Source organism: Armigeres subalbatus, chromosome 2 (genome assembly GCF_024139115.2).
Source record: "Armigeres subalbatus isolate Guangzhou_Male chromosome 2, GZ_Asu_2, whole genome shotgun sequence".
Lineage (NCBI taxonomy): Eukaryota > Metazoa > Arthropoda > Insecta > Diptera > Culicidae > Armigeres > Armigeres subalbatus.
This window is the reverse complement of record NC_085140.1, coordinates 255404-278467: the sequence shown is the minus strand read 5'-3', so window position 1 is coordinate 278467 and position 23064 is coordinate 255404. Positions and strand designations below refer to the sequence as shown.

Below are 23064 nucleotides of genomic sequence, written 5' to 3'. Positions count from 1 at the left end.
ATCTTTCATGCATATTCTCCTGCTGGCGACAGCGTGCTGTGTACGTAAACACAGCGAACGAACGAGAAAATATGCACGAGCAAAAAGCACGTCAGTATGCGCTGCTGTCACAAACTGAAATGACTCACACACGGCAGGCACAGCTTCTTTTATACACAAAGAAAATATTGCGGTGGGCCTGAATGCCCGTAGGATACTGCATTCTGATGTCCGTGTTAGGAATGCACGGGATAGGTTATATATGAAATTGTTATTGGCTTCGACAAGATATGAAAATTTCAATATCTAATCGTTAATAATCTAAAGTTTCAATGAAATTGACAAATTGCTTCCAGCGTAACACTATCGATTTCCAAAAATCGAAATGGCACCCAGAATAGTAAAGTAAGACGTAAGTCCTACGTCAAAAACGCTACCTAGGCATCGGCCCTTATGCCAAAGGCCGCTTCCGGCCCGCGGGCCGTACGCTGGGAAACCCTGGTCTAAACTGTAAAATACTTAAGAACAAAACTACTTTGGTTCTCCGTGAAACAGGGGGGATCATGTCTCCCCACCTGCCCCTACCTGATCTTCACGAAAAGATACACTAATCTAACTTATTGATTTAGTTTTAAAAATTTCATGATAGTACCTAACAATAGAATAAATTTGAAGCTTATCTAAATCCTAATCGAGAGTGCTTAAGTCTCACAATTTGATCTTGTAGCACGATAGTCTTGAATATCGAGTAACCTATCGATTCTCAAACTTCTTGCAAATTATTAATGGAACTGATTTCAAAATCAATGCAATTTGCATTTCCGTTAACTGGTGCATTTTTAAAGCATCTCATATTAAATATACACTACGTTCTTCCAAAGTGTTGGTGGTTTGAACACAACAATGAAGTCAGGTGGACGAAAACTGGTTCTGAGAACAGGTTGCAAGAAAACGAATCTGCATTAGATGTTGGCTCGCACTAATTTAATTTAATCCAGCAGCGGTTTTTCGGTTCGACTTGAAGGCATACACTTATTCAAATAACAATATTGACAAAACGTGACCGAACCAAATTTGTGCTTACGATTAAAACGCTCTCTTTCTGTTATTTCACCTAGGAGGACAACTGAAATCCAAAAATGGCCAAAAGTACATTATCAACAATTCACCCCGCGGAAAGTACATCGCAAGCTGGTGCTGGTACTTTACGCTGTTTCTAGTCGCTGCACTGATACTGCTAACGATCGTCCTATTGGTTCTGCTGTTTAATCAACCCCGGTGAGTAAACATCTATTTTTACGATCGCTTCATCGCCCATTCACCCATTTAATAGAAAAAAATGACCAACCTTAACCGAGCGTAAGTCAAGTGGTTCACTACAGCTTTGTTTATTCTTCGGTGCCCCACCTCCTCCTACACCTGTTCACGGGTTTTTAATTTTTCGTACTTGTCGCGGGCAGCACGCCGCCCTGGTGCAAATAGGCCTTCAATCAGACGGCGGCTTGCAAATAGACTGTGCGAGCGTGCGTTGATAGGAAATTGGTTTACATTAACTTACATGTTTTATATTTTTTTGTTCAAAAATCCATTTTGGGTAGTAAAATCATACCAGTTCTTATGGGTTTCACTTTCTTTCGATGTTTGATAGACATATCAAAGTTTTCATATACACCCAATATTTTTTTTACACGGTTGGTATTCTTGAATTCCCCAGTTAACCTGATATTTCACAGCTTTTTAAATACCACGTGAATTTTCTTTGATTTTTTGTGATTTTTTTCATGGGGTTAACTCATAGTTTCATTAACGCTAAGGGTCTCAATCGACTAAAAACCACCCTCGTAAAAAAAGAACACGTTTTTCTACAATCAATATGTAAACTGTCGAACTTAATAATAATACGAATATAATCTGAATAAAGTAAAATATTTATAAAGTTTACCCGAGCGTGCCAAATTTTGACATCTGAAGAGTTACAAATCTTACATCCATGACAACGATGTGTGTCAGACCGTTTAACTTTTGACTCTTTCATGCAGAGCACGTATGCCTCTGACTGATAGCGCCGCGTCTATCTACATAAACAGTTACTCCGATAGCTCAACGTGAATCGTCTCAAATGATTGACGGTTTCTGTCAGCACAGCGCGCGGGGTGTTTTTTTCGTGTTACCGCCTTTACACACGTTTGAATCAATTTCTCTCTTCGCTTTATATGCCAACAGTAACCACACCATTCGACGACCACCATTAAAAGCGAATAGAGATGTATCAATCTAATTGATATCATTGGTTTCTCTTGCAGATTATGTACTTACGACAATGAACCTACTAATGGAAATTCTTCCGATATTAAAATTGGGTCACTTTTTAATCCAACCAATGGCGCTGGGCAGCACGCGGTAGCGAATGGTGTGTCGAAGAAATGTTCCCACGATCCTCGGTTGAACACGCATTACGATCGATTGAAGACGCCGACGAAGAGTGATGTCAGCAAAGACGATGAGATAGACGGCGTTTATTCAGAGGAGGAAGATACTCAGGATCTGATTACGCGAAGCCATGGCTGGGCGCCATCCCACTACAAGTAAGTGCAAACTATGAATAACAAATATGCGGACTATATACAATTTTCTTTTCCTTTTCAATATTTGATTATTTTATTTCATTATGATTATATTAATAATAATAATAACAATGTTTATTAATGTGTATCGATGTGGCATTGATATTAGGGCGGGATTTTCTCGTACCCAAAATAAAAACACATTTTGCTTTATTTGTTATAAAGACCTAAATGACTACTAGCATTGATCATTTAGACACTAATTTGAATAACCCCATCGGTCTATGTCGTAAGTCAATCGTTCTTCATATCAGCACTTCATCAAGGATAGGAATTTGGCACATGTGCGAGTGCGCCATATCTGAACCAAGCACAGGTACAAAACCAGTCTAAAAACTAAACTCATCTTTAAAAAAAGTTTTCTGACGTATGATTTTCAAACCATGGACACAATTATGATAGGTTCGACTAATTTAATCGGCTTATAAAACAGGTCTTTGATTTATCGATGAACACTCAGCTCCGCCCTAACGTGTGTGGTGCACACTACTTCCTTGATACAAACCATAAGTATGAAACAACCTCCGATTTTACCGCTCCCCGAATTCAATTCACCTCTATTTGTGTGCTAAATATAGACGCGCCGATTCTCTATTAAACAATCCTCTAGTTTCCCGAATAAACAAACCTGAATAGCACATGGTTCATTGACCCGAGCATCGTGCTTAGCTTCCCTGCACTCAGCTGCCTATCTGGCCGGATCGGATGTAATGGTGGGCCCCTGGATAGGTTTCGCCGAGGTGCCTTTTTAATGCTCTTTACCCGTTTCAGATTTCAAGAGCGAAATATGCGAGTTCAATTGGTGTCATGTTGTGTGTGTACACGAGAAACTTTAATAGGGTCACGTTCATGTTGCTATTTCCTCGGTTGATCTAGAGACGAATAATTAATGCGGCAGTCTATTCCTAGGTACCGTGTTGAATCATTTGTTGCTCGGCAGGACATGCCCCGTTCCACCAAGCGATCGATCGGACAACGATGGTTTATCTCACACAATGGCTCACACCATGTCAATCATTACTTGTAGCAGACGTCCGTTGTTCCGCACGCAGCGCATAAATTAGTCACCAGTCTATCAGTCTGTCATGTAATCATGATTCCCCGCCGACATTGTTTTTATTTTTGCATATAATAACATGTCATCCTCCGGAAATCTGCTTAAGGAATGTTTCACCAGAATATTGAAACTTTCGATGAAACACGAAACAAACATGAAGTCAATTCTTGAATTACTTTTTTCAAAGCTTTGAACTATGATATAATATCAATCGATTCGTGGTCGAGCAAAGTCCTGTGGTGCGTAAATGCGCAAATTGCGTAGACAAATAATTAGGTATGTGTACGATTCCAGAGATAAGATAAAGCTATGTTACTATATCACCGCGTGAGCTAGTCAAAGAGCTTTGCGCGCACAAACGAACCGCCAACGCCACGTTTTGTAACTAATGCACGACCATCAGCAATTTACATCCCTAATGCAAATATCGTGTCTGCAGCCACATGGTTGCATCGCGAAGACCGCTCAAAGCATAACTTTCAATTCAAATCGATCAAATAGTGGTAGCTACTCACTTTACTGCCGGTCCGAGTTGGATGTGCATGTTATGCCTATATTTGCGGTAGTCAATCATGAAAAGGGCACGAGGAGATGCAATGATGTCATCGGTGACAACCCGGGTACTGCCGCTGCGCTTGTTTATATTTTAGTGGAGGACCGACGGAATATGACTTTGGTGTCGCCACTTACAGCCTACAAAAAGGGAGATGTAAACGAAACAGACCACTTTACTACATTTGAAACCTAGTTAACGCGTGCCATAAGACTGACTAATGTTTATACAAATCATCGTTAATAACTACGACAACCAGACTGGAAGTTATTTTTACAATACTCGAAAGTAGGGTAAGACAGTATAATATGCCCCCCTAAGGCAATACATCGATAACTTTTTACTTTTCAACGCAGTTTATGCAAACTTTGTTTTATTTGGTAGTCCAGGAAGTCGCAAATGCATTGCCCGTGAGTAGTCATATAAAAATATTACAGATAACACGTAATTAAGCTTTTTTGAAAAGTCGCGAAAAATTGGATTCCAAAAAGTGCCTGGGCAATACGCCCCACCTTAGCTAAATACGTCTCATAGCCCTTCATTAGGGTGGCTGTACCGGTAATAGTGGTGTACCAGTAATAGTAGAAACTTGATTTTCATTAGAATTTGAACATTTTTATTTTTTTAAGTTACTTCATAGCATAGCGCTTGTTAATAATAGGTGAACGCGTTCGAATTTTTTTTTGAAATTTTCCGGGAAAATATAGGAAAACATCATTTTTCCTTAACATTTTTGCTCCTTTGCAGCAGTAATAGTGTGAAACCAATGGGATTCACTTTTATAGGAACAGAAGTTAGCAAGTACACCACTATTACTTCTCCATATCCCATATAGTGGAGGAAGCGATTTCGAAAAGAAAATAATGTTTTAAAAAGTCAACACCATTTTTCTTGAAAAGTAGAAAAGAACAGCTTTCTGCCAATATATTAACATCACTGGAAATGTATTCCTATCATTTGGTACGAATTTAACAATTTAGACCTGTCACTAATACCACTATTACTGGTACACCGACCCTAGTATTTTATCAATCCCATAATAAAAAGGTTACAAATTCTAATGTGCTTGACATGAAAAAACCAATATAAGTCCATTTAATCAGGTTTGAAATACATTTCAATAGTTTCCATATATTTTGGAAGCAACTGCTGCAAGCTCGCCATGCTTGTGTCCAGTTGGTAAGGGCATATCGTCCTGCCTACACTGGGGCGTTTTGACTAGTGAAACATATTTTCGAAAAACGTTACATTTTTGAAGATGGGATCAATTTTTTATCATATTAACCACTGAGAAAATAGGGGGGTCCCGTAGCGTAGTTGGCTACACGTTCGCCTTACAAGCGAATGGTCATGGGTTCGATTCCCAGCCCCTCCACCAAACCCTCGTCAGTCGCCGGATTCGCAGCCCATACGGTGGCGTTTGGGGTGCGCGCCTTACCGTCACGGCTGCCTGATGACGACTGACAAATTGTTCTTTTCGGAGGCATTCCTCCAACGTTACCCGAATAAATGGCAACCGAACAATGCAACGATCAATGGATACACGACATGGACAAACGGACACAATGGACTCACGACGAGCTGGACTGGCACCGACAACAAAAATGGTAATGGAAATCTAAAAATAGATTCTGTGTGGATTCTGTACAGCAGAATACCACAGTAGATCTCGGCACAGTAGCGGTTAAGTAACACAGAGTGCCTAACAAATAAATAAAGGAATAAAAAAAAACCACTGAGAAAAGTTATTTTGTTGCTCAACTGAGTGCTCCAGTGCAATTTTAGCGGACAGTATGCTAGCGTCGCTCCAGTATGTTGAGCAAACAAACATTGAAAGTTACATCAAAACTGTAACTCTTTGTATTTTGCTATTATTTTCATTATGTAATACAAAAATACTTCAATATTCACATAGTATGATGGTTTTACAAATATTACCAACTGATTTTGACCCTTAGTTAGTTATAGTTTTCTAGAAATCAAAGTGGGGCGTTTTAGCCAGATGGGGCGCATTATACCGTCTTACCCTATCTACTCGTTAGTGGCACGTTTTCCATTGACGAGTTTCTTCAACATGCCACAGTATGAATATATTTTTAGTTACTTTCATTGTCGTAAATGTTATGACTTTTACTTAATATTTTTGTGAAATATGTATGAACCTTTAGAAAGATCGTAAATCTATGAGATCTTAATTCTGTTCTGTTATTATTACCGTAACCCCTTGACTTTTTTACAAGACAGCAGCTCTCAACGTTCTCGCAAGCTACTCAGATAGTCCCCGGCGGCGGATCTATCCTACTACGAAGGCGAGTCCTGCGGTGGCAAATCTTACCCAATACCGACGACCCGCATCTGGCTATTACCACAGACAAACAGACGTAACACTGGACAAATTATCATCGACCATAATTTCATCGATTAATTTGAATTTGATTGATTACGCGTTGAACAACCAGAGGCGCTTGCGTGGTAATTCTTCGAGTTTTACATTTCACTCCAGCGCCTTCTGGTGACGATATCATATGAAACCCTGTTTCGTGAAACAGCGGGAGCCCCCCAGACCCGGCCGTTGCGCCACGTTCTGCGGCTACGCGTTCGCCGCAAGCTGACAACAGTTGCGACCACCCAACTACAGTTGGACCCACCTGCTCTTAATCGAGATACCCCACTCCCTCTGCCATTTGGCTACCGTTGCTGCCTTGATATTCCTTCGGGTATCACGTTGCACAGCAGTGGACCCAGGATTGATCCCTGCGGAACACCTGCCGTGATGGAAGTGCTAGCCAAGCCTTAATTTGTCTCGTAGATCAATACTCGATTCTGAAAGTAGCTTCCTAGAATCTTATTGTACAGCCCTACCGGTACTCCCAGCCGAAAAAACAAGTTCGCGATTTCCATTCCACACGCCGGTCGCATTCGATGGTTACTCCCCAAGTAACCAATAAGCCGTATTTCGCCAAATCGCCCATATAATGCTTATAAGTTTTTAAACAGCCGCATACCTACCTACCTGAATATTTAGTTGGCTACAGCGTCGATACGCCTATGCCTGGCGTATTGTTGAGCTCCATAATCGTCTGTCTCGGGCGATGTTCCTCCAGTTTCCCCGAGCGCTTAGGGTCCCAGGTCCGATTCCACCGCGTGCAGCCAGCGTGTTCGTGGCCTTCCACGAAGTCGCCGGACTCTATCTGGTTCTCTGTTGAATATTGTTTTCGCTATTCTTTCTTCCGCCATTCGCAGTAAGTGACCAACCCACTGAAGTCTGTCGTATTTTATACGATTCACAATAGTTTCTTCTTTGTACACTTGATACAGCTCAAGATTCATGCGTCTTCACCACACACCATTTTCTAGTTCCCCTCCGAATATTGTACGCAGCAATTTCCGCTCGAAAACCCCGAAAGCTCTCCGGTCCGCTTCTTTTAACGTCCATGCTTAATGTCCATAAAGGGCCATTGGTAGAATCAGAGTTTCGTATAGAGCAAATTTCGTTTCTTTTTGCTTGTTGCGGGACCTAGGCTGGTTACGTAATCCGTAAAAGGTTCTATTCGCACCAGCAATACGTCGTCATTGTCACATGTCACAAGCGTTCCAAGGTAAACAAATTCTTCAACAACTTCAAACACTTCCCCATCAAGCACTACCTCAGCACCAACACTACTAGGTGCTCCTCTATCTCTACCTGCCACCATGTACTTTGTTTTGGTAAAGTTAATGATTAAGCCTATCCTCGCCGTCTCCCTCTTCAGTGGGAGAAAAGCCTCCACTACTGCTGTGCAATCGATTCCAGTGATGTCGATATCGTCCGCAAAGCCCAGGAGCACATGCGACCATGTGATGGTAGTGCCGTTCCTCTGCACGCCAGATCTCCTAATCGCGCCCTTGAGTGCAATGTTGAACAATAAATTCGAAAGTGCATCACCTTGCTTCAATTCGTCTAAGGTCACAAACGAGGTTGACACTTCGTTTGCAATCCGAATACTTGATTTCGAGTCATCCAGCGTTGTACGTATCAGTCTAATCAGTTTCGCCGGAAAACCATGTTTGGACATTATCTGCCACAGCTCATTTCTCTTCACTGAATCGTACGCTTTGAAATCAATGAACAGATGGTGAGTTTGCAAGTTCGACTCCCGGAATTCATCAAGGTTCATACGCAGGCTAAACACTGATTCATCGTTGATCGGCCCTCACGAAAACCTGCCTAGTATTCGCCGACGAAGGACTCCTCAAGCGGTCCCAGTCTGTTAAACAGGATACGCGACAGGATTTTGTACGCCAAGTTCAGAAGAGTGATTCCTCTGTAATTGGCATACTCTAGTCAGTGCTCTTTCTTATAGACTGGGCATATGAAGCCATCCAACCAGCCGGCAGGCAGTTCTTCATCCTCTCTTATTTTCTGGATAATGTGGTGGTTCGATTGATGCAGCTGCTCACTTCCGTGTTTGAGAAGCTCGAACAGGATCTCGTCCTTCCCAGCAGCTTTACTGTTTTTCGGGTCGTTTAGAGTCTTCTTCACCTCGTCCAGCGTTGGTGGTTCAACAGCTTAACCGTCGCCAGCTATGTCCATCCTGGTCCTTAATACCTGCCTTGTATTAGGCCGTTACAAATATTTAATTAAAATTGTGTCCTACTAAAAGGTCAAGGGGGGATAATCTATCTATATAATAAAAATGAAATGGTCTGTGTTCGAATCCGCATAACTGGAAAACGGCTGGATGGATTTTCTTCATTTCTTCAACAAATACGTTCTTTATTGTTTCCGACAGGTTTATATGATATTTCCTCATTCGAAAATCATTAGTAAAGTTGATTAAATCGTGAAAAACTAAAACTAAGATTCGTATGGTAATTTTGCATGAGCAGTTGACAACGCGCATTTTCGCCTACTATGCAGGACAACGTCTGCCGGGTCTACTAGTAAAAAATAAATATTCAAATGAAAAAAAAATCCTCGGTTTTGTTAAAGAATGTTCTCAAAATCATCCAATTTTTTTTTGTTCCCTTCAAAATATTATTTTTGGGCCGAGGGGGGGAGACATAATTGTTTTTAAATATTTGTATCGGGCTTATTGGAGCACGAAATTATGTCATTTTTTTTTTGTTTTTATTAGAGATTTTCAGCCCTAGGCTTGCTCATCTCTATTATTCGAATTCGTTTAAATATTAATAATAATAGGGGGAATGACGGCTTTGGCAGGTTTTGTTCTATTATTGGCAGGGGGTTTTTTATGTCTGACTATGCTCAAATTTGGCCTAAACATTCTTTGCATATCAAAGAACATTGTGGCCAAATTTCATAAAATTTGGTCGACAAAAACCCCCTGCCAATAATAGAACAAAACCTGCCAAAGCCGTCTTTCCCCCTACAAAAGAAATACGACTGGAAGATTTGGTGTTTTATTGTGTGGCTTTCTCAGTCTAATTTAGTCAAAACGATTCGTTTTGTTTTGCCCGACGTTTCGGCCTGTATTTTTGGCCTTTTTCAAGGGTGAAACAGTCTACCGTTTTTCGTTAATAAGTTTATAAGCCATTACAGTCTTACAGCCATTGCTGTCTATTATTGTAGTGCAAGTCGTGTGCAATAGCAGTGTCTACCAAAGTCCCTACGCTCACACTAAATGTTTAAACTGATTACGAGAAGCCCTCCCTATGTGAAAAACGGCAAACTTAATAACGAAAAACGGTAGACTGTTTCACCCTTGAAAAAGGCCAAAAATACAGGCCGAAACGTCGGGCAAAACAAAACGAATCGTTTTGACTAAATTAGATTAATAATAATACATGTCATTTAAATTAAATTAACATCATTGATTTTTTTATCACGAACTATTTTATGAAACCAATCAATCCATTTTCCAGTACTCCGGTTCATCTTCCAATGTCTCTTTTACAGCATCATCAGTTGAAAAGTTTCAAATTAGCAAACTATCTTTTCACTATCTGTTATGAAATAATCTTTTCACTGCTAGTGAAAGGAGGATTCCAAGCCTCTTGAAAGGAGGCTTCCGAGCCTCTTGAAAGGAGGTTTCCAAGCCTCTTGAAAGGAGGCTTCCGAGCCTCTTGAAAGGAGGCTTCCGAGCCTCTTGAAAGGAGGCTTCCGAGCCTCTTGAAAGGAGGCTTCCGAGCCTCTTGAAAGGAGGCTTCCGAGCCTCTTGAAAGGAGGCTTCCGAGCCTCTTGAAAGGAGACTTCTGAGCCTTTTGGAAGGAGGCTTCTGAGCCTTTTGAAAGGAGGCTTCTGAGCCGCTTGAAAGGAGGCTTCTGATCCTCTTGAAAGGAGGCTTCTGAGCCTCTTGAAAGGAGGCTTCTGAGCCTCTTGAAAAGATGCTTCTGAGCCTTTTGAAAGGAGGCTTCTAAGCCTCTTGAAAGGAGGCTTCTAAGCCTCTTGAAAGGAGGCTTCTGAGCCTCTTGAAAGAAGGCTTCTGAGCCACTTGAAAGGAGGCTTCTGAGCCTCTTGAAAGGAGGCTTCCGAGCCTCTTGAAAGGAGGCTTCCGAGCCTCTTGAAAGGAGGCTTCCGAGCCTCTTGAAAGGAGGCTTCCGAGCCTCTTGAAAGGAGGCTTCCGAGCCTCTTGAAAGGAGGCTTCCGAGCTGTCGTATTCCAGCCGAAAACGGCTGAATGGAATCCGCCATTGAAGAGCGGTGCGACTGTTCGTTTGTAAATTCGACAACAAACTGCCGGTGCAATCTTCGTCGTTGCTATTCAACCCGATGGCGTTACCAACACCATCTCACACTGCGGCGCAGCAATGAACCGTTGCATCATGACGTCATACGATAATTTTTATTCACCCGTATTCAAATGGAGAGTGAAGTTTCATGAGGGCAATGTTTACATTTTTTTTCACGAAAGGGATCAGTATTTGTGCATATACATTGAGAGTTCGAATCAAGTCTAATGTGAAACTTGCCACATTGTACGGTAAATTCCCAGTCAACACAAGATCGTATATGATGTCACATAAGATGCTAAAGTGGAGGCCATATAGGTGCTTCCCCATACAAAATGTACGTATATCGCCTCCACTTTAGCGTCTTATGTTGCATCATATACGATTTTGTGTTGAATGGGTTGGGACACGCGAAATATGTGATTTCACGAAATTGGTATATTTGATTGATTATGTTTGATGTGCTATCCGCAATAGCAGAATCAATTCATAGTCTAGAATCACTTATACAAACTAAAATAATTAGCCGCTACTCTGAATACTACATCTTTCTCCTTCCCTACTCTTTCGACTTTGTAAGAATATGATTTCAGTTTTAAAAAATTTTCAAAATGAAGAAAAATCAAACCTAAATTGCTTCAAAATAAATTTAATCTTTTCATAATATTTTAGTACCATCAACATCCAATGCAAAAAAGAACAAACTTGGTGTTAAGTACCGCCGTATTTTAGCTAATAACTAATATTGATTAGCCGCTTACTTTGAATACTACATCTTTCTTCATAGGTCCTCCATAGAATGCCCAGACGTAGTCCTACGTCAACGTGCCTTGGAGTTCTATTCTCTCCAATAAAACAAAAAATGCATCGGAATCCTGCTTTGCATTCGCAAAGTATACTCTTCTATAGAATACACAAACGAAGTCCTACCTTAAAATGCCTTAGAGTTCTACTTGCTCCGCTCCCGCTTTAGAGTCCTTCACATTCGCAGAGTATACTCCTGTATAGAATGCACAACCGTAATCCTACGTCAAAATGCCTATTAGTTTCCGGAATGAACACAAAATGTCTTGAAATCCAGCTTCGCATTTGAAAAGTGTACTCTTCAAAATGTACTCTACATAATTCACAGACGTAGTCAAACGTCAACATGTCTCGAAGTTCTACACGCTTCGGAAAAAAATTAAAAATACCTAGAAATCCTACTCTGCATTCGCAAAATGTACCCCTTTATAGAATACCCAGATGCAGTCCTACGTCAAAATGTCTCGGACTTTTACTCGTTCCGGAATGAACACAAGATGTCTTGGAGTCCTGCTTTGCATTTTCAAAGTGTACTCTTCTATTGAATAACAGACGTAGCCCTACTCCAATATGCCTCAGAGTTTTACTCGCTCCGGAATAAACACGAAAATGCCTCAAAAGTCTGCTTCGCATTCACAAAATGTACTCTACATAATACACAGACGTAATCTTACGTCAACATGCCTCGGATTTCTACTCGCTCCGGAATCAACAACAAATGCCTCGGACTCCATCACATTCGCAAAGTATACTAGAATACATAGCTGTAGTCCTACGTTTACGTAATGAACATAAAATGTAATCCTACGTCAACGTGCCTCGGAGTTCTATTCGCTCCGGAATAAACATGAAAATGCCTCAAAGGTTTGCTCGCATTCACAAAGTGTACTCTACATAATACACAGACGTAGTTCGACTTTAAAATGTCTCGGAGTTTTACTCTCTCCGGAATGAACACAAAATGCCTTGGAATCCTGTTTGGCATTCACAAAGTGTATACGCTTCTATTGAATTCACAGACGTAGCCCTACTTCAACATGCCTCGGAGTGTTACTCGCTCCGGGATAAACACGAAAATGCCACGAAAGTCTGCTTTGCATTCACAAAATGTACTCTAAATAATACACAGACGTAATCTTACGTCAACATGCCTCGGATTTCTACTCGCTCCGGAATCAACAAAAAAAATCTCGGAGACCTGCTCGCTCCGGAATAAACAAAAAACAAAAAAAAATGCCTCGGAGACCTGCTCGCTCCGGAATATACAAAAAATGCCTCGGACACCTGCTGGATCCGGAATAAACAAAAATTGCCTCGGAGACCTGCTCGCTCCGGAATAAACAAAAAAAAATGCCTCGGAGACCTGCTCGCTCCGGAACAAACAAAAAAAATTCCTCGGAGACCTGCTCGCTCCGATATCTTTTATTCCATCCTCGGGAGACCTGCTCGCTCCGGGATTATGTTATATTAACACTCGAAGACCTGCTCGCTTCGGTATTTTTTTCTCTGATTTCGGAGACCTGCTCGCTCCGAAATGCAGTACTTTTTTAGCATAAATCCACAACATAGAATGAGAGCATACTTACCATTTAGTAACTAGCACACTAATGGATGTGGCAAGCACCATTTTCATGTGCTAGTTACAAAACCAAACACTATTTCTACCGACTGCGACATGTCGTATTCCAGCCGAAAACGGCTGAATGGAATCCGCCATTGAAGAGCGGTGCGACTGTTCGTTTGTAAATTCGACAACAAACTGCCGGTGCAATCTTCGTCGTTGCTATTCAACCCGATGGCGTTACCAACACCATCTCACACTGCGGCGCAGCAATGAACCGTTGCATCATGACGTCATACGATAATTTTTATTCACCCGTATTCAAATGGAGAGTGAAGTTTCATGAGGGCAATGTTTACATTTTTTTTCACGAAAGGGATCAGTATTTGTGCATATACATTGAGAGTTCGAATCAAGTCTAATGTGAAACTTGCCACATTGTACGGTAAATTCCCAGTCAACACAAGATCGTATATGATGTCACATAAGATGCTAAAGTGGAGGCCATATAGGTGCTTCCCCATACAAAATGTACGTATATCGCCTCCACTTTAGCGTCTTATGTTGCATCATATACGATTTTGTGTTGAATGGGTTGGGACACGCGAAATATGTGATTTCACGAAATTGGTATATTTGATTGATTATGTTTGATGTGCTATCCGCAATAGCAGAATCAATTCATAGTCTAGAATCACTTATACAAACTAAAATAATTAGCCGCTACTCTGAATACTACACGAGCCTCTTGAAAGGCGGCTTCCTAGCCTCTTGAAAGGAGCCTTCTGAGCCTCTTGAAAGGAGCCTTCTGAGCCTCTTGAAAGGAGCCTTCTGAGCCTCTTGAAAGGAGGAAATTGCTAAGAACTAGCCTTGCATAAGAGGTAAAATACCAAACAATAATACCAAAAATTAATATGCAAAATATTTTAGGCATAACATGCTTAGGTATTTCAATACCAAACGCATCCCGATAATTCTCAACGAGATAATTCTCGAACTGACTTAGTCGAGTCGAGTCAAGTACGGGACACTGAAGACGACCTTACTGTTGAGGTCGAAATACGTATCTGTCAAGGTACAATCAAGTGGTGGAATTAAATGGGATTGTACAAACTCGTCTTATGACAAGTGAAGGCATTCCACTAAATCTCAAAATAATTTTCTTAACAGAATGAAGTATTATTGAGGTAATTTCTCCTGCTCGGGTTTCGGTTCAACTTTGTTGTACGAGAAAGGCAAAAATGTGAATTTTGAATAAATCCCGTAGACTCCCGTAGAATCCAAAAATAATCATTCCTATCCCGCTAACGTTAATTTTAAACTATTGTTATCACTTGCAGATTAACTATTGAACCAAACTTTGAACAATCAATCAACAATGGAACAGTTGTGATAAGCATAGTTCGAGATACTACTTATGGCAATGATCTGTTGCCAATCGTATTGGACATGAATCAAATAACAATTCTCTCTTCGCAAGGTATGTTCGATATTACAAACACGCCATAGCACCATTCCAAGATTTCCCTCTTTTGAAACTTTCTTTACAGTGTTAGATTCTGATAATCAAGATATAGCATTTGATGCCATATATGGACGTAATAATCAATCTTACGTGATACGGATAAAAGAAAATGGTGTAAACGTCCATAATATTACCGTCATCCTTGATTTTGAAAGTCAACTCAGTGACACGCTGCAAGGATTCTATAAGGGCTCCTTCGTGGACGAGGAAAATGGCCAAAAAAGCTGGTTTGCAAGTACTCAATTCTCTCCGATCGATGCCCGTCGCGCATTCCCTTGCTTCGACAGCCCGGATATGAAGGCCACGTTTGAAGTTTCCCTGGTGCATCCGGTTGACAAAACAATGTTTCTTTCCAACACTGAACACATTAAAACAAGCATATCTCGCCCTGGGTTCCTGAAGGAGGACTTCGAGGTTACCCCAAAAATGAGTACCTACCTCGTGGCGTTCATCGTGTCCAATCTACAACTTGCTCAACGGTCGGAGGGTTTTACCCCACAAATCAACATCTGGAGTAGACCGGAAGTCACTCGCATGACGAACTACGTGCACAGGCTGACAATACGCATTCTACCCTACCTGGAAAGCTATTTTGACCTCAAGTTCAACATGAAGAAAATCGATATGGTTGCCGTGCCAGACTTTGGATTCAGTGCAATGGAAAACTGGGGATTGATTACATTCCGGTAAGTATGCTAGGGAGAACAACACGCTCTCCTTTTTCTATGTTAATAGCGAGTGGGCACGCAATCTCGCGTGGTTTTGTCATTTTATGGCTAATTGTACAGCCGAATTTATTCACCCCTCTTTCTGCATTACATGTAATTATTATTGATTATAGGGAGTCTGCTTTTCTGGTTCCTGAAGATAATAACAAAAGTTCTTCGGCGAAGCACAAGGAACGTGTTGCTTCTGTGGTAGCACATGAGCTGGCGCATCAATGGTTTGGGAATTTGGTTACCCCTCGCTGGTGGAATGATCTTTGGCTGAAGGAAGGATTTGCGACATATATGAGTTACGAATGTTTGAACTTTGTGAGTTAAAACTTGGCTGCACTTAGATTTACAATCACTAATTACCATATTCTTGCAGGCTGAGAAAAAGTGGCGCGTGTTCGAAACATTTGTTCAAAATGAACTTCAAAAAGCGTTCGAGAAGGACTCCGATCGTAATTCACATCCAATTTCGTTTCCAGTGAACAGAGGTTCGGATATCCGACGAATTTTTGATCCCATATCGTACTCCAAAGGAGCATCGATTATTCGGATGATGAACAGTTTTCTTGGACAAGATGCCTTCAAATCCGGAATAAACGAATATTTGAAGAAATATCAATATGAGAATGCTGAACAGGAAGACTTGTGGGAGATTTTGACTCATCATGGGCATGAGTCTGGTTCCTTACCTACTTCGCTCGATGTTAAACAAATCATGGACACATGGACATTACAGGCTGGATACCCAGTAATTACGGTGGAGCGAGTAGGCGAACAAACGATAAGAATTTCTCAACAACGATACATGCTTCCCACGAAAAATGCTTCGGACGATACACGGTGGTACATTCCGATAAGCATAGTTACGAAATCCTTGCCCACCCGAAATTCTATTCCGGAGCTTTGGCTGAACTACGATAACGAAAGTATTGAGGTAAACATTCAAGCTGAAGCCGACGATTTCGTTTACTTGAATGTAGATCGAACCGGGTACTACAGGGTGAATTACGATTATGCATCGTGGAAAAAACTAACCACCAGCTTCCCAAGTCTTCCAGCGTTGACCCGATCGCAGCTCGTTGACGACGCATTCAATCTAGCACGTGCCGAATTCATCGAATATGATATTCCACTGACATTAATACTGATCGTATCGCAATTTCCTCATGATATCTCTGCCTGGGCATCGCTCAACAAGGGATTGGAATATCTGAACGACATGATGGCCCGTGAACCTGCGTATGAAAGCTTTCTAGCGGTGATGCGTTCAGCTCTTAGGAAATCATTTGAAATTTACGGCTTTGAAGACCATGCGGATAACGATCACCTGCAAATGATGCACCGCGAGAGGATAGTCGGATTGGCCTGTCAGTTCGGAATCGATAAGTGCTCAGTTCGCGCTCAGACACTTTTCCGACGATGGATGACCGATTCCAAGGACAATCAGATACCGCCAAATCTCAAACAGGTAATCTACTGCACCTCGTTACGTGATGGAGGTGTACCGGAGTGGAACTTTGCCTACAAACGATACAAGGAGACGGACTCCGCTTCGGAGAAAGAACTGATTCTGAACGCTCTTGGATGCTCGGTCAAGCCGTGGTTATTGTCAAAGTACGTTCAGTAAGTGTTTCAGTGTTTGAACAGTTGGTAATATATATATTTTTTTAGATATTTGAACATGACGTTGGATCCTTCATCGGGAATTCTTAAGCAAGACGGTGCTAGGGCGTTCCAATCTGTTGCGAAAAACTATGCAGGAAATGACATTGCATTCAATTTTCTGTACGAGAACATCGAACGGGTCGTCAAATAGTGAGTTTATTTAGAACGATAATTCTTAACCATTCAGGTCTAAAAATCCTAATTATATTTTATAGTTTCGGAGACGGATTTTCTACGTTGAACAAGATGATAGACGCAGTCACATCGATGATGAATCAGCAACATCATAAAGAACAATTTGATCGGTTTGCGCGTAAAGCCCGAAAACTTGGTTTGCGAACGATAGAGAAAAGCGTCTACTTGGCAGAGGAACAAATTATCAACAACATTCACTGGCGTTCTCGATCGTACTATAAGCTACAAGAATTCCTTGATAAATTGATTCATGATTTGCACATGAATATGTACTAAAAGAAAGTTACGTCGAACTTATTATGAAAAGCATAGTCAATGTTTCCGCAATTTTTAGATGTTTGTACATATTGCTAAGTACGAAGAAATGAGAACAAAATTTCACTACTCCTACTACTGAATGAGCCTCGCAAGGTCAAGTGTATAAAAAACCAAATTTAATATGCGTTCGTTAGGTTTTATAAGCGTGCGATAGTTGCGCATTATAAATTTGTTGAGGAAAAAGAACAACGGATTTTCTGGCTGTGTATTTGTATAAATTTTAGTTATGCACCAAAACGCAATGGCACTGGTGGAAACGTCATTTGTTAGTTAAATTTCGATTGAATCATAATTCACGGTATTTTTTATTAAATCATCAACAGTATTTATAAAATTAGCTATCAGTAATAATTTATACGACAGTCCGGAGGATACCAGGATGGTGAGAATAGTCTGCTAGCGTGCTAAGTTTCTCAAAGAAATAGGTTTAAGAATAATTGCCATATATTTTATAGTGCCTAGAATATATAAACGAAACTAGAAACGATAAAGTCAAACTGCCCGCCTCTCAACCGAGCTGCGATATGTTTTAAAGTGTCTTGACTTCCAAATAGTTTTACCGTACCATTAAACAGCACAACGTTATGAGACGAAACACAAGTACCGCGCATGTTGCTATTAGAAAACAATCTGCCACTGTTGTTGAAATATATGAAATCCAGAGTTTCGAATCGAATATTTAAATTCTTCACTAACATAAATAATTAACTTTAATCAAATCCGAAAACATTGCCATGGACATTCCGCTTCTAAATTAATCAATTTGAAAAAAAAATCCCTTTCAGTCAGTTTTCTACTGAGCAATTCTCTGTGAAATCGAAGGTCGACTTATTTTTGTATTTTTTCATTTCCCTGAAATTTTGCATATACCTACTTTCATTATGATCATGAAACATAATATGCGTCATTACACTCAGAAACAGACCAATCCTGCAATAACACACAAACAAATCATTTCTCAGATTTGCAAACTTTTCACTAAGCTAGCTTTGAAAAGTAATCTATTTTAGATTAAAAACTGTACAGAGAGGATACAGAGATTATACTAATCGAGTATAAACTGCACATATTTCAGAGAATTGCTACTATATCCATCACAGGAGCTAGGCGCAGTACGCCTTCTAATGCACTTGATGCAATATTGAATTACATTTCTTTTACATTCGTTCATACAATTAAAAGCCGAGAAAAGTGCACTACGATTAAGGAGAACAACGACGTTCTTCGAGGGAGATTTTGGGGTCATATCTCAGTATTCTTAAGGAAATTAAAATAAATTCATTATTTAATCATACTGGATGACTACATGAATACGAAATACAACTTTGAACGACTATTCAATGTGACGGAGCCAAGGTTGTGAAGTATACAGCATTTCATTCCTCGATAGAAGTTTAAAAATAGATTCAATGTCGAGACAAACACATAAACAGTTCTTATTTTCTCGTGACCGGGGACCTAATACAATGGCCTGCCGATTGCCTAATGCAATCTGTGCATTTGTCGCAAATTATGGCAAACTGTACGTGGAATTAATGCAAGATTGGAAGAAAATCATGCACTCTCTGGTCCAACGACACACCTTAGAGTACGAGAAAGGCACAAAACAACAAATTCAAACCGATGTTACCCAAGATACAAGAAAAACACCTCTCTGATTTTTTATATGATGAAAAAACATATGATTTATGTCTGCGCCATACAGAGAAAATGCCATTTTAAAAAACGCCAATTTTCTAAGCAAAATGCAAATAACTTTTGATCTGCGCAAGATATCGGCAAGCTACTATCTTGGAAAGTTGCATCTTGAAGAGTTCTAAGAGTCGTCTGAAGACAATATCACTGAGAAATTTTAAATAAAAAACAAAAAAACTGTTTTTTTGCGGGACCACCCTAAGTTGAAATGGAAAAATGCTGTAATTCCGTTATATTAAGAGCTACAGAAAACATTTTTTTAGCAAAATTATTGGAATGAGCTAGACTACAACTTTACAGAACAATGTTTACACCTTTTCATGCAATTAAAAAAGTTGATTGTTTTTCATTTTATGAAAATAAGGACCACCCTAATTTTCACCAACACCCGAATAAGATCCTTACCATTACGAACAACTTTTTAGAACAAAGTTTTATTCTAACTCTGCTCTTTGTGGCTCAAAATAGCTATTTCCACCAAATTTCGCTCTGTGGACTACTGTGCAACGTAGTTACAGATATGCAAATATATGTATTTTTGTGACAGTTCTGCTGCTAGCGTAGCTGAAATCAGTGACATGCTCATCAAGATTAGTTTGGGAATGCATTCAATTACTCCAACAGATGGCTCAAAATAATACATTGAATTTATTTTGGGTTCCTGGGCACTGTGGAATTAAAGGTATATTAAAAAAGCTAACTTGTTAGCAAGAAAAGGATCTTCCACACTATTTACAGGTCCAGAACCATTCTGTGGCATTTCGGAATGTACTCTTAAAATGGAACTAAAGAAGTGGGAAAACTGAAAATAAATTAAATCTGGAATATCAAAAGGACAGCATGACTATCAAGGAGATTCATAACTCCAAATGCAACAATATTTAAAAAGGTTTTGAGCTTATAAAAAAACACTTATGTACATTCAGTGGGTACAACACATTTTAAAATTTAGCCTCTGGAATGAGTTATTGAAAAACTACTAAATGATCGAAGGCAGATTACTAAATGATCGATAACATCCCTGTCCTTATCCACTGGACTCGATTCTGGGCCAATCGCTTCCAGTCGCCCTGAACATTGAGCGCCCTCTTCAACTGCAAAAAGCCATCGTGTACGCGGCCGTCCACGAAGCCTGCGGCCTCTTCCGGGTTCTCTACTAAATATTATCTTCACTTGACGTTCTTCCGGCATACGAACGACGTGACCAGCCCACCGTAGTCTGCCGTGTTGTATACCGTCATCAGGGGTGGCACTGGGACAAATGGGGATGAGAATGGGTCACTGTTTCAACTACTTAGAGTGCTTGTAGAATAGATCTGAGTAGAATGTATCTGAGAGCAAGAAGACTAAAATATAAGAGACCCTCTTGAACGATTTTGCTCTACGACTTCCAGACTGCTAGTGAGTGTGATGATCCATTCTCACCCCCCAGACCCATTGTCACCCCCGATGGCGGTAAGCTTAATAATATGCAGCCCTTTATACTCCTGGTACAATTCGTGATTCATGCGATGCCGAAAGATAACGTTCTTCTGTTTACCGCCGCACCTTACGCACAAACACTCCAAAAGCTCTCCGATCAGCCTCCTTTAACGTCCATGTTTCATGGCCGTATGAGGGATCATTCACAAATTGCATAACGCATCAAGGGGTGGGTGGGTACACAATATTGCGTTACAAAATGTTACGGTTTGTCTAGGGGGTGGGTGGGTTTATTTCTTTCTGTTACGGGTAACATGAATAATAAAATAATATAAAAAACCAAAATTTCTAATTATATTCAAATTTGACAGTATTATTATGTACTATGAAGGAAGTTAAGGAAGAGTTCACTAAAAACACCAATTTATCATTTTTGTGAAATTTTAGTAAGACGTTATGCGTCGCAGATGAGGGTGGGTGGGTATGAAGGAAATGTTACAAACAAGTCACGGAGGGGTGGGTGGGGGTTCAAATATGTGTTTTTTTGCGTTATGTAATTTGTGTATGAGCCCTAAAACCAGCGGAAGAACCAGAGTAGTATACTGCGCGAATTTTGTTTTCGTTTGCATACTACGGGACTAAAGTTGGTTACGAAGTCCGTAATAAGCTCTATTTGCAGCTGCAATACACCTTTTTACCTGGCGGGTAACATCATTATCGCAAGTCACTAATGTTCCAAGATACACAAATTCTTCTATCACTTCATATTTTTCACCATCCAGCAAAATTTCGCTTCCACCACCACTAATGAACCCACGTTGATTGCCAGTGATTATGTACTTCATTTTGCTGGTATTGATCGGAGTGTACTCCTGGAATTGATCAAGGATTTGTCTCAGAGTAAACAATTGATCCGTCGTTGATCGGCCTTCACGAAAACCTGCTTGGTATCATCCGACGAAGGACTCTTTAAGCGGTCTCAATCTGCTGAACAGAATACGGGACATAATTTTGTACGCCGAATTAAGGAGGGTTATTGCTCGGTAATTGGCGCGCTCCAGTCTGTGCCCTTTCTTAAATATAGGGCAAATGAGGCCGTCCAGGCAGGCAATTCCGCGTCCTCGTCCCAAATTTTCGACATAATATGGCGCAGAACTTCATAAAGCTGCTCACTACCATGTTTGGGAAGTTCAGCCGGGAGCTGATCCCTCCCCGCAGCCTTATTGTTTTTCAGCTCTTTAATAGCTTTTCTAACATCATATAGTCTAGGCGACTCCACAGCTTGCCCATCGTCGCTAATATTTATTCTGTTCACCGATGCACCGTCACTTCCACTATTCAACAAATACTCGAAGTGTTGCTTCCTCCTGGCAGCCACTTCGGTTTTATCTGTCAGCAAATTCCTTTCTTGGTTGTTCCACATGACGGGAGATACCGCTGTCTTTCTCCGCACGCTATTGACAGTTTATTATAACCTCCGCATAACATAGTGCTCCATTTTTTCCTGCGCCTCGCTAATCACTTGTTCTTCATACTCTTTTTTCTTCCTACTCGATTTTCGGCTGCTGTTGCTTTCTTGTACTGATCTCTATTCGATCATGTATCCGACACCAACATCCGGCTTCTGGCAACGTTATTCTCGTCTGTCACTCTCTGACACTCCACATCGAACTAACCATCTGTTCCAAAAGAACTGGATTTCTAAGATGATCTTATTGGTTTGCCGCTTCTAAGGGTTCGTACAGTTGTTGTACGGCGATGTCGAACTTGAAGATGGAATCCAATCGGTCTGTTTTCGGAGGGTCTATTGCTCGTACCTTCGATATCAACAAACGGATGAGAACCTCAAGTTTCTCGTGGACGTTTGCAGGTAGCAATAGTCTACTGCGGACGATTACTTACGCCGGACCTTTCATACTCTCCTGCAGGTTTATGAAGTTTTCTACATCTACACCTGCAAGAAGCATTCGAATTATCATATTAGCTAATAAAAATGGGGAATTCTTCTCTTGCCCTAGTGAACACCGGTAGCTTTTTTGGCCAAACTTGCCTTGCTGCGATTTGGGGCGACGTTGGTCCAATATTCGGAGTCGAATGTTGAACTGCATTTCCCAACGAATGGTTGTTCGCATTATCCGCATAATCAGAGGCGCATCCACGTTCCGAGTCGTGGGTAGGACAAGGGAATGTTGATTTGGGTCGATTTCTGGCTCTGATATTAGCATAAGCTTTTTTTTCCTTGTTGGGTATTTTAATCACTGCGACCATTTATTAGATCT

The 23064-nt window shown here is 40.7% G+C and overlaps 1 protein-coding gene across 6 annotated transcripts in view; it reads left to right on the top strand.

Moving 5' to 3' along the window:
* The window catches only part of LOC134217371 (aminopeptidase N), a 62075-nt gene extending 43729 nt beyond the window's left edge, over nucleotides 1-18346 (top strand). For all 6 annotated transcript variants that reach the window (XM_062696106.1, XM_062696108.1, XM_062696111.1 and 3 more), the window contains 8 exons: nucleotides 1098-1257; nucleotides 2283-2564; nucleotides 14590-14729; nucleotides 14800-15460; nucleotides 15616-15808; nucleotides 15867-17104; nucleotides 17162-17305; nucleotides 17371-18346. In XM_062696106.1, the coding sequence (XP_062552090.1) occupies nucleotides 1098-1257; nucleotides 2283-2564; nucleotides 14590-14729; nucleotides 14800-15460; nucleotides 15616-15808; nucleotides 15867-17104; nucleotides 17162-17305; nucleotides 17371-17626 (3074 nt within the window). In that variant the 3' untranslated portion in view covers nucleotides 17627-18346. The remainder of the gene's footprint in view (nucleotides 1-1097; nucleotides 1258-2282; nucleotides 2565-14589; nucleotides 14730-14799; nucleotides 15461-15615; nucleotides 15809-15866; nucleotides 17105-17161; nucleotides 17306-17370) is intronic.
* The last annotated feature ends 4718 nt before the right edge of the window (nucleotides 18347-23064 follow it).